Source organism: Gossypium hirsutum, chromosome A09 (genome assembly GCF_007990345.1).
Source record: "Gossypium hirsutum isolate 1008001.06 chromosome A09, Gossypium_hirsutum_v2.1, whole genome shotgun sequence".
NCBI lineage: Eukaryota > Viridiplantae > Streptophyta > Magnoliopsida > Malvales > Malvaceae > Gossypium > Gossypium hirsutum.
The window spans coordinates 79,922,955-79,940,070 of NC_053432.1; the positions used below are offsets into that span (position 1 = coordinate 79,922,955).

The window sequence follows — 17,116 nt, forward strand, 5'->3', positions numbered from 1 at the left end:
CGATATTTGTTATCTTCTTCTTATTATTATTTTTCCTTCTATTTCTTCTTGTTTCTTTCCTTTTTTTTCTCCTTCATTCTTCTCATTTTTCTTGCGCCGCCGCTGTCCGACCCAGTCTCCGCCTTGCACACCACAATCTACCTAGTAAATTTGAGTTGATATCATGACATTGACAATTGGGCATATTTTGTAAATTGTAACATCTTATAAAATAAATATTAATATGTAATTAAAGAAAAATTACAACATTTCTTGAATCATTAAAACCATCATATCATCTTACTAATTTCTAAGATTTGATTGGAAACAGTGGGTTTTCTACATTTTCTATAAATTAAAGTTTCCAAATTCATTAAAGTACCAACACACACAAAAAAGAAAAAGAGAGGAAGAAAATTTTCAATTTATGTTTTAGCATTTCTAGTTGTTGTTCTGCAATTGTCTTCCTATTTTAACCCATGCTCGGCCTCTAATGGCTATAATCACCACGAAAGCAAACAGTTCATAAAGAAGTCTTGCAGGGCAACAAGCTAACTCTGAGTTATGCTTTAAATCTCTAGCACGCCATGCAAGCAAAATCCAAGGTAACCCTAAGTTATTAGCCCATTGACCTTTTAGTACAACCTTTTCTGCAACGCAAGCCGCGTCAAGAATTAATCCATAGCTTGAGACTCAATGAAGTGGCAGCCATGGTAGATTGCATTGCAGGTTTAACTGATTTAGTGCAAAAGTTGCAAATGTCTACTAAGGTGATGGACGAGGGGGGCAAAGACAACGACGTCGTCCGTGTAGGTGACTCCAATGATGTTTTTCAGGTTGAAATGAACGATATTTAGATGTGGGTTAACATGGCTTTGGAGGAAGAGGAGACTTGCATGAACGGATTGGCTAATATGGATGTAAAAAGGTAAGGTGAAGAAAGGAATTAAGAAAGGCATCGTTAATTTCGCACATTTGACAAGCAATGCTTTGGCCTTCGTTGAGAATTTTGCCTTGGCTCACAACAACTGACAAATCCATCTTAATAGGCTTTATTTGCTTTAACTTTGTTACGTCCAGATTAATGCTTCTAATATTAGGTCCAGCATGCTGACACTTTGCTGTTCCCTTTCAAGTTTACCGTATTAGAATATAAAATAGATAACAAATTATCTAGTTGAAATCAAATAATCCTACATTTATGGAGTTTTGTCTAAAAAGTAATCATCTCACTCACATTTATAATAGTGTTACTCTCGGATAGTTATAAAATAGATTTTTCTTGGCCTTGCCTATTTTATATATTTGTAATATATATTTATTTTATTTTTATATATTAGATAATTTATATTATATCATATAAAATTAAATATATAACAATACAATATTATGTAAACATTAAAAATATATTAAATTGTTTAGATTTAATTTTTTATAAAATAAATATCATATAAAATATTAAATACAAAAGTAAACATAATATACATTTTAAAAATTAATATAAACGACCCATTGAATCTTAGCTCGATTAGCATAGTTATTGTTGTTATTATAAGAAGATCAAGTTTTTTTACATTAATAATATGAAAAAATAATACTTACGAAAATGGAATGAAAAATAAATTTTTTACGAGAATGGATCATTTTAAACAATAAAAAGTGGTATCGTTAATGTACCAAGTAACACCGCCTATAAAAAATAATATTTTAATACAAATAAATAAAATAATAATATTTTAATTCAAAAGGCCAAAATGTGAAGTGGCACCCTTTTTTTCACCCACATTTACTTTTTTAAATTTTTTATAAATTTTAGTTTTATAATTGAATTTTTATTTCATAAAAAATGGTTAAGTTGTTTTATTTTTAAAAATATTTTATGATTATAACTTTTTTAACATTTAAAATAATAATCAAGTTGATAAATTCTTAATAAATTTTACATTAAAACACTAAGGTAAACTACCTAAATATTTACCCAAATTTTTTAATGAGTTCATGTTGGGTCATTGAATTTTTTCGGCTGACTTTGTTCGTTAGATGAATTTTCAATTCTAAACATTTAACTATTAAAATATATTTCACCATCAAATAAAAGTGAATCTGGCTTTCTTTTGATTTATATAAAAATAAATTTAATTCCTAATAGTTTACGCCTTTTATAAAATTGATTTTATTTTAAAAAAAATTAATACATTTCACTTCAAAATTTATACATTATCAACCCTGTCTCTATAATTATAAAATATTAAAAAATTTAAATTATAAAAATAAAACAATTTAAAATTTTTTATGAAATAAAAATTAAATTATGAAAAATATATAATATAAAATTATAAAATAAAAATACATAATATTAAAAAAATAAAGATGGGTGAAAAAGGAATGTCTTATGATATTTTAGCGTTACCCCCCAAGTAGAAAAAAAGGGCCTAAAGAAGATTCCAGAACCAGCAGTCTCTTGCTTGGTCCTCTAAATGCCCAAAACCCCAAAAATCCAATTTCTTCCCCCAAAACCAAAGCTTCTAAACTTGTTTTGCAATGGCCGATGAAGCTAAAGCCAAAGGCAACGCCGCCTTTTCTTCCGGCGATTTCAACACCGCCGTTAAACACTTCACGGAAGCTATAAACCTTTCCCCGTCCAACCACGTTCTTTATTCTAATCGCTCCGCCGCTTACGCTTCCCTCCATCAATACGATTCTGCATTATCCGACGCTAAGAAAACCGTCGACCTTAAACCCGACTGGTCCAAAGGTTACAGCAGGCTCGGTGCCGCTCACCTCGGTTTGCACCAATACGAAGACGCTGTTTCGGGCTATAAAAAGGGTCTTGAGATCGATCCTAACAATGAAGCATTGAAATCCGGCTTGGCCGATGCTCAGTCGGCTGCGACGGCTTCGGCTTCCCGAGCTAGGGCAGCGCCGCCTCCCAATCTATTTGGTGATGCTTTTCAGGGACCGGAGATGTGGGCTAAGTTGACGGCGGATCCGACTACTAGGGTTTTTTTACAGAAGCCGGATTTTGTTAAAGCGATGCAGGAGATTCAAAGAAATCCTAGCAAATTGAATGAGCATTTGCAAGACCAGAGAGTTATGCAAGCTCTGGGGGTTTTGTTGAATGTTAAGTTTAAGGCTGGTGGCGGGGATGACATGGAGGTTCCAGAGGCGGACTCACCTCCGGCGCCGTCGCAGCCTGCTAAGCAAGAGTCGAAGAAGCCGGACCCTGTTCCTGAACCAGAACCAGAACCGATGGAAATCACGGAAGAGAAGGAGAAGAAGGAGAAGAAAGAAAAGGCTTTAAAGGAAAAGGAGACTGGAAATGATGCTTATAAGAAGAAAGACTTCGAGACGGCTATTCAACATTACACCAAAGCAATGGAGATTGATGATGAAGATATTTCATACATAACCAATCGGGCTGCTGTTTATTTGGAAATGGGCAAGGTATGATTATTTATTTCTATTTGTTTAGAAGCTACTATAAAATGTACTTCGTTCGTTGTAGTTATTGCTACGAACTTTATAAAAATGTCAATTTTTTGGTTGATTAGCATTCATGCTGATATCATTTCAGTGTCTAAAAATAATTAATGACTACATATTACTTTTAACAGAGTGATTTTCGCTGTTGGTAGCTTCAGGTCTAAAGATGATTCCCTGTTTTTACAAGCAATCTAATAGTGATTCAATTTATTAAAAAAACATCTTGAATGGTTATAGAGAATGAATTTATGATAGCATGATTGTTTATATTCTTCATGCGGTGCTAAGTGTTCAGAGTGTATAACATATGCTTAATTATGTTGGTATTGGTCATTGAGTTCATACACAAATACATTCTGTGTTTTTCAAAAGACCACATGAGTTGGTGGGGAAATAAGGATTTCCATTCATTTTCTCGGTTCTGAAAGATGTCAAATCATTATCATTAGACATAATAAGAGAATTCTGCCCTTAGTTTGTGGTAGGATATATGTATATATGTGTATATCTAACTTTAATCCCTTTTCTTGCCTACTACCCTTGTCGAATGCAGTATGGAGACTGCATTAAGGATTGTGAGAAGGCTGTTGAAAGAGGTAGAGAGCTCAGAGCAGACTATAAAATGATAGCGAAAGCTTTGACTAGGAAGGGAACTGCTTTGGTGAAGATGGCGAAATGCTCAAAAGATTATGAACCAGCCATCGAGACTTTCCAGAAAGCTCTTACTGAGCATCGCAATCCTGACACGTTGAAGAAACTAAATGATGCTGAAAAAGCCAAGAAAGAACTAGAGCAGCAAGAATATTTTGATCCAAAGATAGCTGATGAGGAGCGTGAGAAAGGTATTCGATATGAGTTTATGTTTAGTTTTCAGTGGCACCTTCATAGTTCTTTAATTATTTTTTACTGGTTTATGTCTCTGTCTACCAGTATTTCCTAGAGTAGCAAGAATATCTTAATTCTGCTGCATTATGTATTCATTCAAGTTTGGTCCGAGCCAATGTGTAGTCAGTAAAAACAGTAGTCCCCAACCTTGTTTATCTGTTGACTTCTCAAATATGTTTATATGCAGGGAATGAATGTTTCAAACAGCAGAAGTATCCAGAGGCTGTGAAGCATTATACCGAGTCATTGAGACGAAACCCCAAAGATCCAAAGGTATATTCTGTTTTAGCAAGTTTGTCTGTGACCAATGCCGAAAAAGTAGCATTATACTGACTGTTGAAATGCATTTTGGCCTTGTCAGGCATACAGCAATAGAGCAGCATGCTACACGAAATTGGGTGCTTTGCCCGAGGGATTGAAAGACGCTGAGAAGTGCATTGAGCTTGATCCAACATTTTCAAAGGGTTACACAAGAAAGGGAGCTGTTCAGTTCTTCATGAAGGAGTATGACAAAGCTTTAGAAACATACCAGGAAGGGTTGAAGCATGATCCGAATAACCAGGAGTTGCTTGATGGTGTTAGAAGGTACATGACTTTGTGCTCCCAGCTTTTGGTTTCATGTATCTGTTTCAGCAGTGTCTTTTAATTATCTGTTGCGCTCAATCATTTCGCAGGTGTGTAGAACAGATTAACAGAGCTAGTCGAGGTGATTTCAGCCCTGAAGAATTGAAGGAAAGACAGGTGAGTATTTCATTATGCCGCTGTGTACACTTAGGTTCTGAAAGCTGCTTAGGAGTCCCCTGATAATGTAATTGCATGGAATTTCGCAGGCCAAGGCAATGCAAGATCCAGAAATTCAAAACATTCTATCGGATCCAGTCATGAGACAGGTAAGTAGTGAAAAAATATCGGTTTAGCTGCGCAGGAGCTGTAAGGCGATAGTATTTTTGTTCCATGTTATTTTTATGTCAAACTGAGAAAGATTGGGATGTGGGCAGGTATTGGTTGATTTCCAGGAGAACCCAAAGGCAGCGCAGGAGCACACCAAGAATCCTATGGTGATGAACAAGATTCAAAAGCTGGTCACTGCTGGTATTGTCCAACTGAGATAAACTGGAACCAAAATTTCAACGTTTTTCTTCTTTTTATCCTTTTTCCCATTTTGTCATGTGAACTTAAATGGATTGTTCATAAAAGTAGTTCCTGCTGAAAATGTTCGATAGTTGCCTGTTATTTAAATGGTTTGTTTTTGAGCAGTTAAAACTGTCGCTGGATTCTATTATATCATTGATTTTCAGGTTTTAAAAAATATATGCGTGTATATCTCAATATATATTCTATAGCACGTGAAACTTACCCTAAAGTTGCAATATTGTATGATATTTCAAAAGTCATCTAAGAATGTGGATATTCCCAAGATCAAGATTCAGAATATGAATCACATTTTAACCTTTAAAGGTTGAAATATTTGAATTTTACATGGTAAGGGATTTGAATTTTGAATTTTAATATTTACCATTAATATTATTATTATTAAATTACGACTTACTTTATTTAAAAATGCATTACTAATTCATGAATTTTAGTTGATTGGCATGGATTGCTACAGAACATTTCACTTTCTTTTTATGTATGTTAACTAGTGTTGATAACAACAGGATACAAAGTACACTTATGAATTTTTGGCTAATTGGTATGAACTGTTTGATTCGATTAACTTGGATGTATAAACTTTTTGAAATTACAAGTTGTAACTATAGCAGAAGTACCTTATCCTTAAGCTAAGGATTCATCAGCGTGAAAAAAAATTAATATTCTATGATGCAATTTCATGCAATGATTCTCGTAAGACTATGCCAAAGAACCTATATTCACAAAGATTTACTTAACGATGAAAACAACAGTGAAAGATAACATTAACGGCCACGATGTTTTCTGCGTCGGCAATGATCCCAATCGGCAATTCTCATCTTAACCTTCTCAAACTCCGAAATCCTACAAGCCAATGTGATCCCTCCCAATTGATTGAACCCGTAAATCTGCTCCGACTCCTTCAACAGCTCTTCAAACAACGGGTGGTTAAAATAAATAACAGGCACTACCACCCTCCTCTTATCACCTCCTGATTCCTCCATGTACACCGCAACATGCCCCTTCGGTACCCCGCCAACTCTTTCCATTCCCTCCTCACCCAATCGGACATACCCCGGACCAGAACCCGAATTACAGAGCCCCTTCGTTCGACATCGAAGAAACCGGGCAAAAGAGCAGATTCGAGATAACAGGTTGCAGCATCTGATCCGAGGTCTCAAGAAACTATTCCTATAATTTCTACTTCCGGGTCGGATTATCCATTTGAAAACTTTCACTAGCTTACTTCCAAGCTTGAACCCTGTAATTTTCTTCATCATCTTTTTTGTTTTTCGGGGTCAGAAAAAAAACGAAAGTAATAATGAAATGGTTTAGAGTTCAAAACTGAAACTAAGAACTGGGTTGTTGTCGGATTTGTTAATGGTGTCTGTTTTCAGAAATGGATCTCGTAGCAAAAGAATGCCTCTCTTTCGACGCTTTTCTCTGAAGAATTTTGAGTTCTAAAGAGAAAAAGGTTTGATTATTGGACGATAAGAGAGCTGTTTATTTATAGGAGAGACTTTCGAGTTGTCTGATTAGTTAATGTTAAAATAATATGTAAGAACAACGAGGGATGCAGACTTGGTCGGTGGTCCGTACCGGGCACACGGTCGAAACTCGAAATGCGGCTTTAACTCAACACGGAAATTTAATTATAGGGTCCAATTCTACTATCAGTCTCTGTACTGTTTGATGTAATTTAATCTTTTTATTATTGATGTATTTCGACTGACCACATTGAAAATATGGCATAATAATAATAATGGAATAATGGACCACATGCACTAATTGATAAGATCCTATTCCTTTACCACCCACACACTTCTGTTTTCCTTTCATTAAAGCAAAAGTGTTTCCTTTTTTCCTCATACTTGAAATCTATAAATGGTCCAACCTAAAGCTAGAAATTCTAACCTTAAAGCTATGTTCATATCTTATGTAGATTAATATATATTATGTGAAAAAATTTAAAAATAATAAATTTGAAACGGTAGAAACATGGTCCATTAAAGAATGAGCCTATATGTTGATGGACCGTGCTAGCATGGCTCATGTCCCGTAGACCTCTTGGATATTGTCAACCTGAATCGAGTCAAGCCCTTAATAGGCCATACCATGCTGGTATGCATGTACATATTCATATGTGTATGAGAGAACTTAAGAAAAGGTGTGAAAACAATATCCAAGAATGGTATGCTCCCAATAAATTAAACAAGGAACCCTTGATGCAATGCATTAACAACATTCTGAACCAAAACCCAAAAAAAGAAAAATAAAAAATAAAAACTAATAGAACTTATCAAAATCACCAAAGATTCATATCAACAACACTACACCCGCACGCCTAAACATACAAACACAAACCTTACGTGTGAAGCATGTGTTCGGACAAGCACAGACCATCCCGAAAGAAAAGCACCTAGCGGGAAATGAGGAAAAGGGTCGAGGCAATCATCAGCACCGTAAAGAACAGTTTTGATCTACCCTCTATGATTGATGTTGCCAATGACGATGATACATCCTGCGGCCTGAAAAGGAAACCAAGTAGAATTTGTAACTAGCCGTCATCGATTATTTTTCTTTTTAAAAGCTAACTTGGAGAAGAAAACTTTTCAGAAGATAATGGACTCATTTTGCCTACTTTTGTAATTTGCTTAGGGCACCGCAAAAGAGGGCATTATCGGGCATAGGCAACTCAGTTTTGTTTGTAGCCTCGGGATTGACAACCCTGACATATGTTTCTTGACCAAGATACCATGAGTCGAGGTTTTCAGTTCTAAGGTTCCAGACTCCGACGTTGTCAAGTGATATCAAGATTGCAGTCCATGCACCAGGATAAACCTACAAAGAGGGATATCAGTAGGCATTGTTGGTCGCAGGTCCAGACTATTATGTCAAATGGAAAAAAAAATTGAACTTGCGCAAGCCTTAGAACCACATATCTCCTATGACCTACCTGTGTTGTGGAGCGGGCAATCCCGTCCCACTTATTATATGTGCCCCTGCTATTCTCCGACCACTCACCGTAATCCATTCTGCAACAAGATAATTGATGAATTTAGTATTAAAATCATAGTGCATATGGATACATATACACATGATGATGCGTCAAGGAAAACAAATTCCTACCCGACAACGAAAAATGCATATCCACTCATGTGATAAGTATGCATCTTAGTGTCATTGTTCTGTAGAATGACTTCCATAAATCCCCTATAAGTCCCATTAATAACAGATGTTTCCATTTTAGGTGGCCCTGTAAGTGGTTTATTGGGAAAATCAAGCTTATATACTCCTTTAATCTTATACTGGTCAGCAAGCCGGATTGGTGTAGCAGGATTGACAAACGATATCCCACTGAGTGTCGCTCGTCTTTTCCCATCAATAGTCTCTGGTGGCTTGTTTCTCAAGACGTAAACTTCAGTCACATTAATCGAACCATATCTAAACGATCCCTGTGGGTTCGGGCGAGCACCACTGGCAGATACATTCCATCTGCATTATTTAAGCAGAGAAACTAAGACTGTGCAACCGACTAAAATGTAAATATAATTTGTTTTTAACGAAGGCATGCATTACAAGCAAAATGTTTGAAGTGTGAAAAATGTGCTCATGCACTCAAACCACAATGAGAACGAACCTGATAGATCTAGCTTGGTTCATTGAAAAGGTTTTGTCGAATTCATCCTGCGGTGGATCAGGGAGGGGACCGGATGCCTTTCCTTTCGAATTAGAATAACGCAAAATGGCAACACCGGTAACTCGTTTCCACTGTGATTCATTCACAAACCTGGCACTTGCTACAATGTAGTAATCGCTACTTGCATTCTGATCTGTGGTTAGCAGAAACGAATAAGACTGCCCTACATGTATGTCTAAGCTCGTGTAGTTCTGCTGCACCGTATATGATCCCTCACTTTCCGCAAGAAGTAAATTATGGCTCTGAATCCTGAAATTCAAGGAGGTCGATATTCCCACGTTGTGAACTCGAAGGCGATAAGTTTTCCCTGATCAACATAATAATGTAATGTTATAGTAATAACGAATTCCAGGCCAACGTATAAAATTTGAGGGTCAACAAATCTTGATACTCAGGTACAAGTATTATGACTGAAGTATAAATAACCTAACACTCCGCAATTAAAGTTCATTAATATCTAAAATACAAATTAATTCCATTTCCTAGAATTAATTCCATTCTTTTGGTCACTAAGTTCTAAATACACAAGCAACTGGAATAACACAATAGAAATGAGTATCAGTTAAGCAAATCATCATAAGTCATAACTAAACAATGCATTGCAAGAAATAACCACCTGGATGGACGTTAATTGTTTCATACTCGATACCATCAGCTACAAGAGTATCATTATATCGGTAAGGACCTTTGCCATTAATAAGAACTCCATCTGGCATCCCTAGACCTTTTCCGGCATCAAGTGCCTTTCTCAAAGCCTGCAATCCAAAGGTATCCCCTCATTAGACACATTATAATCCTACACCCAAAAATCCAACCTCAAAGCCAAAAACATATATATATCCAGTAGCTTCACAAACCGTGTGATTTCGCGTGTACCAATCACCAATCAAAATGACAATGTCCCCATCAGGAGTGTCAAAAGGAATAGGAATTATAGGTCTATTGTTGATAATAAAGCTACCAAAACCACCAGCTGCCCTCTGAAAATGCAGTGATGGGAAATAAAAGAAACTCCCAATTTGGTCCTTAACTTGGAACTGGTAAGTCCAATTCCACTTAGGAGGAATTGGACAATTAGTGCCAAGAACTCCATCTTGCCATGAACTACGCCTCTGTTGAATCCCAGACCTAAAAACAACACCCAAAGATTCAACTAAATCATCTATCTTTGTATTTTCATATTTTTGAGTGCAAATTAAGTAAGATCTTACCAATGCATAAGTAAACTTTCGTCCAATTTGTTTCGAACATTGACGACAACATTGTTGTTGGTAGTTGAATTGATAGTAGGGCCAGGGAACTTGTTATTTATAGCAATAACCTACAAAGTAAATGCAGATAAAGAAACCATTAATAATAGATCCACAACATTAGTCTAAAAAAACTTACTTAAAATCTCAAAAGCTATGCGAAGTTCAAGTAAAAAAGGAGCTACTTTTTTTTTTCTTTTGTAGATCTGAAGCTAAAAATTGAAACTTTTAAAGCTGTTTAAAAGCAAACCATTTTCTCAGTTATGAAAACTAAGGAAAACTAGCTAAAGAAAAGAGCATACCTGTTGGGGAACACCCAAAGGAGAAGCAGTGATGTAAGTGACCTCAAAATCATAGAAAACAAATGGATCCTCAGCATAACACAAGCTTAAAAACAGAGCAATGTGGATAAGAAACCAACCCCAGAACCTACTCAAAGTCATTCTTTTTCAAGGTCAAGAAAAAAAAACTCCTTTTGGGCTTATAAATGGGAAAAGCTTGTTATATTCTTTTACATTATCTGGTAAGCAAAAAGAAGGAGAAGAGGAAACCAGAGGCTCTAAAGATGAAACTTTAAGAGAGAGAGAGAAAACAACAAAAGAAACGGCTATAAGATTTTGCTTGATGGGTTGGGGTATTTTTTGGGGTTCTTTTTAGTGAAAAAAAAAAGAAGAAGCACTTTGGTTACGATTGAAATAATAGAAAAAGCATTAGATTTGTCGGACGCTAGCCATCATTCAATTCATTAGTGGAAGAGAGAGAGAAAGGTAGGGTGACAACCTGTATCCAGTTCAGAGCTTAACATTGAAGTGGAAAAATGTGGTCTTTCTTTTATTATTGTAACATTAAACCATGTCTAATTACTAACACTTAAGAGGAGTTTTAAAGAACACCGGGTTTAACAGCTTACGCGTTGTTAGCCATATGATGGGGTTGAAACATGATTGCAAAGCGCATCATGGCATGTGGAGTGGACCCTTTTCGGTGAAATCAATAGGTTTGAAATGGCTGCTAGTTTCTTCCCTAATAAATGCCTCGTTTGACGGTTGCTTAAAAAACTAATGCAATCATAAAATATTGTGAATGGTGCAAATGGGAGGGTTAACAGTTAAATTAAATCGAGAAACAGAAAATCAAGCTAAATCTATGATTTTCGGATGGTTTTTAGTCTGTAAGGTTACTTGAATCCAGGAGCAAAGGTAAATAGAGGGTAAAGCATTTATACCATTTAATTATTTTACAAATTTATAAATTTGGGACATCAATAGAGCTATTTTACCAAATCAATGGGGCCAACACCTAAATTGAATTAAATTTTATTTTTATTTAATTTATTAACATAAGATAATGTCTAAAAACCATAAAAAAACCATTTTGTTAATAGAAAATTCAAAAATCAAAATTAGATTAAATGGTAGTGTTTTTTAATTTCATGCGAGAATTGTTTATGATTTGAATTTTGTTGATACACAGAGGCTAAGATGGAGAGAGAAACGGTGTCTTGGTTCGAAAAATAGAGTCGAAACCTCTTAAATAGAGTGTCTGAAATTACCTAAATTATTAGTATTTCGAGTTAAATAATCAAGTCGGATCTCGGATTGAGTTATTATATATTTTATCATCATATGCCAAATTTTAACTTTTAAGTTAGTTAAAATATTTTACAGGTGCTAGATAAAGTACTAATGATATTAGTAAATCTGTAAATGAAAAATAAATAAATAGAGGATAATATAACTGCAATAATCAGAGTTGTAATAAACGATATGGGCTGATCTTCCACTTTTGAGGTAGCCCGAATACTTTTATCCTTTGGGCTTGAATTGCTTAATCTCTTTTAAATCCATTCATGCAAGGCTTTTGTCTCGTAACGTCCGTGCGCTTAAATCTTCCTAGTTTTATTATTTGCTTTAAAATTAAGTAAAATATCGATTGACTAGAGTTATTCATAGCTTGGGTCAGGTACTAACAAAATTTTAGTTCTGATTGATAACCACGGCTCAGGTCCAACCTAAAAATGGACATATATTTTTGCTCAACTCGAATAAAAAAATTAATATTTGGGCCCAGTTTAGCCTATTAGTATTAATTTTTTTTAATTTTTATTTTTTATATAATTTTTTTAAAAATATAATATACTAAATATACTAAAAATATTAAAATAAATGCTTTTAACAAATTGAAAATAAATTTAAAAAATATTTATACTTAAATAACATTAAAATAAGTATAACTTAACAAACAAATACTTCTAAAATAGTAGTAAAATTAACGGTGAAACAAGTGTTAAAAAGTAACAAAATAATAACAAAATAATAATATAATAGTGAAATGATAACAAAACAGTGGTAAAAGATGGGAAAACAGCTACAAAACATGACAAAACAACAATATATTTTTTATTGCAAATTTGTGCTGGGCTCGAGACCAAAAAACTTTATCCGAAACCTGCCTCATTTTTTAAACAAACTTTATTTTTTGCCCAAAACTATTTTTTCGGGCGGGTATTAGGGCCGAACCAGCTTACCCGTTCCACGGAGAACTCTACGATCCACTATGCTCCAATTTGTTGTGCTTTAATTATGTTGTTAGCATATCAAGAAGATGATTGAAGCACATGAAAAGCAACTAACGGAATCTATTATTAGAATAAAGAATATTTTACAGGCGGGAAAGATAGGTTAAGCTAGGCTAAGAGTGCTAAAATGGCAACCAAACATGGCTGCTAATCAAGCTTTGAGACAGTGGCCGAGGATGTTTGCATAAATTGGCTTCTCTCTCTCTCTCTCTTGGGAGTATAGGAAATGTTCATAAATTTGGATATGGCTGAATAAATGCAGAGTTCATCTGCCATGTCTTAAGTGACGCAGTTACATTGAGCTCCGTTGCATTGTTGAATAAAAACACTTTAGCTGCTCCATGAATCGCTTTTGTCGGATAAACCCTTGATGTAATCACTGTTCTTCCTCCTTGTCCAAAGCTTTCGATTATCGAATGATCCACCTGCACCCACAACATTATATTACATTCCATTCTCATCTTCATGCACTCTTCGGTCGGTTCAGTTTAAAAAACATCCGCCTGCATCGATGATGGAGGGAAGTTAAAAACTCACCAATATTCTGATGGATAAATTTTCGCCTCTCAGAACAGGAACCAAGCTCCCATATATGTGTTTATCAACATCAGATGCTTTAGATGATCTGCAACAAGACATTATCGTTAAGTTCTTGGCTCCTACATTTATAAAAAACCGGCTCAAACACCAAACATACCGAGATTGATCGTTGCAAAAGAATGTCTTTAGATTGCCATCGGATCCTTTTGTCATGTAGAAATACACAGGAGTCTGCTCACTCAGCCTCTCGTCTGCAAGCACCAACAGGCCAAATGGTCCCAATGCACCACGCTCGGCAGCTCCACCGCTGGTCACGCAGTCAAACGATGCATCGGACGACCCGGTTGCTTTATCCAAAGCATCGCTATCGATCTTGAACTCAGCTATGATATCCAACTGTGTTGCTGAATCGATATCTAGAGGAACAACAGATCCTGCCTGGATTCTCACTTGGTTAAATTCTTTGCCTTTCAACCTTAAACTATCTATTTCTTCCACTGGCCATTGAAGCAGATGAGTTCCGGTCTTCTTATCGAACAAAATCGTCCTCGGAATGCTCTGTTTAAGTTAAAATAGTTACATTATAAACATGTTCTGTAAATGAAGAAATCTGGGTTTTAATTGACGTTTAATTACCTGAACAGATGCCCATCCTTTTTTCACATCTGCTGCCTCACTATCGGATTCGCCAATCCAACCCCACAACACTCTTCTCTTCTTGTTTTGATCATAGAAAGTCTTGGCAGCATAGTATATCCCATAATCGTACCTTAATCCGATACCAACATCGATGTTGGGACGGTCTGGAATCCATGTACCATTGCGATCATTATAAGTCCCAATGGCATAGTAATCATGTCTGTCATCATCCAGACTTGCTTTCACCACATGCTTAATTCCATGTCCATTAATGGACGTCTCCAAGCCATTGTTTTCGGTTTCCGAAACAGGGAAGAAATCCACACATTCCCACATGCCAGTGCCAGGCACAGCATGAAGTAACCCATCTAACATCTCGTAGTTTATGAAGTCCTTAGTATCATACACCAAAGCTATGCCAGTTTTATTGATCTTGGACCCTATGGTGATCCGCCATTTGCCTTCGGAGGTTAACCAGGCGGTGGTCGGATCTCGGAAATCATTGGGACCGATGCCCGGTGGTGGGACCAGAACCGGGTTCCGAGGGTACTTGACCCAATGGACGAGGAGCGGATCGTATTGGTCGGCTGGATAAGCTAGGTTTTGAACTTGAACACCCTCGGTGGTGGACCCTGTATAAAGCATAACAATTTTACCATCATGGAGGATGGTTGCAGAACCTGTCCAGACACCATTTTTGTCGTACCACTGATCGGCAACCATTGCCAATGGGAGGTGAAGCCAATGGATCAAATCTTTGGATACAGCATGGCCCCAAACTATGTCGCCCCAAACGGGAGCGTTAGGGTTGTACTGATAGAAGAAATGATACCACCCCTTGTAGAATAATGGACCTGTTTTGTTTACCAATCATATGTTAAAAAAATCATAAATTAATCCATTCTTTTATAATTTTTCTGTTATTTTTTTTAATGGAACATACCATTTGTATGAAATTACATCAAATTGTATCTACACAGATTATAAATATGTTGCAATAAAGGTAGAGGAGATCATGAAATAAATTTAAACCGTAATATATTATTACTGTAATTTATATTTGCTTAAGTTAAATTTGATTAAAAATATACTTTTTAAATTTTACTAACAAGTTCATATTCATAAACCATTTAGCTATACTTATTTTAGGTTTATTAATATTATTATTTTAAATTTTTAAAAAGTTATTACTAAAATATAAGAGAATGACAAATCAAAATTTTTAAATTTAAATTTAACTAAAAAGTTAAAAATTATGAAGAAAAATTTAATTTATAATTCTCCTATTCAAAAAACTAAAAGAGCGTGAAATGATGTATATCATATATCAAAAGAAATAAAGATATCAGATAAAAGGGTGGGCCCCAGATGAGCAAAATAGAAATATGAATTATTGAGAATATTTTCGAATCTGGTTTTGACTAATAACCAGTATTTAATTTTCGAATTGATTGTCTAATCAATGAGATACTACCATTCAATCAATCAGTGGCAAAATAGCATAAAGTGGCTGCTAACTCAAAAAAAAAAAAAACTCATTTAACTCATATTCGAATTATGTAAGGTTTTTATATATTTAATGAATCATAGTTTTATCTTATTCATAATTTAAAATATAAATATTTTAAAAAAATAAAAAAATGTGATAAAACATAATAATTATAGAGAGCTTACCATTAGGATCTGTAGCAGCACGAACCAGATTCCCACGTTAGAGCAGCAATGTAAAAACACCCAGCCATACCCCCAAAAAATAATGTAAAAATCAGCCTATATAACTAGTAAAATTAATATTTAAAAATAATCTATACTTTATATTAGTATCGACAAAATTTACGACAGTATCAAAGAATTTAAAAACAAAAAAAGAAGCAATGCAACTATAATTTTCTTCCCTACCATTCATCCAATTCTTTTCAGGTTGAAAGTGAAAAGCTGTTCTTTGCCATGATAACATGCTATTGTTCCATGGATAGTCCGGTAAATCGCCGCCAAAAGCCCAGTTTGATTTCTCCGATACCCCGGCAGCCGGGCCACGTGAAACCGGCTTTAAATTCTCAGCCTTCTCGAAGGCCGTCGAAGCCAATGAACCACGTTCATTTTCATGCACGTCAACATAATCAACTGGCCCATTGTTTCTAATCAACAATGCAGCAAACAAGCCCAACGTTAACAAGCCGAAAAAGATCGAAACCACCACTTTGATGGGTCTCCGGCAGGTAGCCTGACCCGTCAGATTGGATGATCCATCGGAGCTGGAAACCGGAAGCAATGGATTGATATCCGCCATTGTTAAACGTAACTCGAAAAAGATAAGAGAATTAAGAGAAAAAGGCTTAACAAATGTGCTATGTTTTGGCCTCACTTCTCATTGCTATTATATGTATCGAAATGTTTGGATGAGCAAACGAGGTTTGTGGGGTCATTAATGTTCCTGAAATTTACCAAATAATTATGACGATTATTTTGTGGGAAACTGGATCAATATTTATTTAATTATTTATAAACAAAACCGTAATTAAGATCATATTGTGTTATGCTAATGATCCTTGCAAATGTTGTCGACAAAGACAGATATTGTACAAGTCGAGTGTATGTTGTTTCAGATTTCCGTAGGTTAATAATCTATTCCGACAGGAAATTTTAATGATTTGGATTTATGCTAATAATTGAGCATGATAGATGACGTGTATCAACAATAATGTAGAAAAATATTAGTAAAAGTTGCAATTTCTGAACTAATATGAATTTTATTGGTGTTGTTAGTAAGGGTGAACAAAATTCGATTCGATTGGAAGAATTCGATAAAAAATTTAAATTTTGAATTAAATAATTCAAGTAATTTGAGTTAATCAAGTTATTCGGATCAACTCGAATAAAAAATTAAGTTTTTCGGTTTAACTCGAATATGAATTACACAATTTGAATTAT

The 17,116-nt window shown here is 35.2% G+C and overlaps 4 protein-coding genes across 4 annotated transcripts; 1 reads left to right on the forward strand and 3 right to left on the reverse strand.

Moving 5' to 3' along the window:
* The first annotated feature begins 2,371 nt into the window (after positions 1-2,371).
* LOC107896512 (hsp70-Hsp90 organizing protein 3) lies at positions 2,372-5,467 on the forward strand. The gene is made up of 7 exons (XM_016821692.2): positions 2,372-3,423; positions 4,016-4,304; positions 4,535-4,620; positions 4,709-4,932; positions 5,022-5,088; positions 5,178-5,237; positions 5,346-5,467. The coding sequence occupies exons 1-7, from the start codon at positions 2,521-2,523 to the stop codon at positions 5,457-5,459; spliced, it is 1,743 nt and encodes a 580-aa protein (XP_016677181.2). The 5' UTR covers positions 2,372-2,520; the 3' UTR covers positions 5,460-5,467.
* A 796-nt stretch (positions 5,468-6,263) lies between these two features.
* Positions 6,264-6,758, reverse strand: LOC107896513 (auxin-responsive protein SAUR36). The gene has a single exon (XM_016821693.2). It carries the CDS (start codon positions 6,756-6,758, stop codon positions 6,264-6,266), a length of 495 nt encoding a protein of 164 aa, XP_016677182.1.
* A 901-nt stretch (positions 6,759-7,659) lies between these two features.
* On the reverse strand, positions 7,660-11,229 carry LOC107896511 (monocopper oxidase-like protein SKU5). The gene is made up of 9 exons (XM_016821691.2): positions 10,731-11,229; positions 10,390-10,499; positions 10,036-10,306; positions 9,795-9,933; positions 9,119-9,485; positions 8,608-8,973; positions 8,435-8,513; positions 8,120-8,319; positions 7,660-8,006 (listed from the first exon to the last, which is right to left on the reverse strand). Exons 1-9 carry the CDS (start codon positions 10,869-10,871, stop codon positions 7,898-7,900), a joined length of 1,782 nt encoding a protein of 593 aa, XP_016677180.2. The 5' UTR covers positions 10,872-11,229; the 3' UTR covers positions 7,660-7,897.
* Positions 11,230-13,048: 1,819 nt separating this feature from the next.
* Positions 13,049-16,577, reverse strand: LOC107896510 (acid beta-fructofuranosidase). The gene is made up of 6 exons (XM_016821689.2): positions 16,085-16,577; positions 15,860-15,868; positions 14,183-15,039; positions 13,704-14,104; positions 13,544-13,631; positions 13,049-13,431 (listed from the first exon to the last, which is right to left on the reverse strand). Exons 1-6 carry the CDS (start codon positions 16,473-16,475, stop codon positions 13,237-13,239), a joined length of 1,941 nt encoding a protein of 646 aa, XP_016677178.2. The 5' UTR covers positions 16,476-16,577; the 3' UTR covers positions 13,049-13,236.
* Between the last annotated feature and the right edge of the window lie 539 nt (positions 16,578-17,116).

Bases quoted from the DNA above. Each gene is read 5' to 3' on its own strand.
- LOC107896511 (XM_016821691.2), bottom strand. From the start codon at position 10,871: ATGACTTTGAGTAGGTTCTGGGGTTGGTTTCTTATCCACATTGCTCTG. The intron at 8,974-9,118 runs GTTCGTTCTCAT...TAAATAATGCAG, and splicing joins AACCAAGCTAGATCTATCAG to ATGGAATGTATCTGCCAGTG. The intron at 8,514-8,607 runs GTAGGAATTTGT...ATCTTGTTGCAG, and splicing joins TATGCATTTTTCGTTGTCGG to AATGGATTACGGTGAGTGGT.
- LOC107896512 (XM_016821692.2), top strand. From the start codon at position 2,521: ATGGCCGATGAAGCTAAAGCCAAAGGCAACGCCGCCTTTTCTTCCGGC. The intron at 4,305-4,534 runs GTATTCGATATG...GTTTATATGCAG, and splicing joins TGATGAGGAGCGTGAGAAAG to GGAATGAATGTTTCAAACAG. The intron at 4,621-4,708 runs GTATATTCTGTT...TGGCCTTGTCAG, and splicing joins GAAACCCCAAAGATCCAAAG to GCATACAGCAATAGAGCAGC.
- LOC107896513 (XM_016821693.2), bottom strand. From the start codon at position 6,758: ATGATGAAGAAAATTACAGGGTTCAAGCTTGGAAGTAAGCTAGTGAAA.
- LOC107896510 (XM_016821689.2), bottom strand. From the start codon at position 16,475: ATGGCGGATATCAATCCATTGCTTCCGGTTTCCAGCTCCGATGGATCA. The intron at 14,105-14,182 runs GTAATTAAACGT...TAACTTAAACAG, and splicing joins AAGGATGGGCATCTGTTCAG to AGCATTCCGAGGACGATTTT. The intron at 13,432-13,543 runs GTGAGTTTTTAA...TTGTGGGTGCAG, and splicing joins ATTTATCCATCAGAATATTG to GTGGATCATTCGATAATCGA.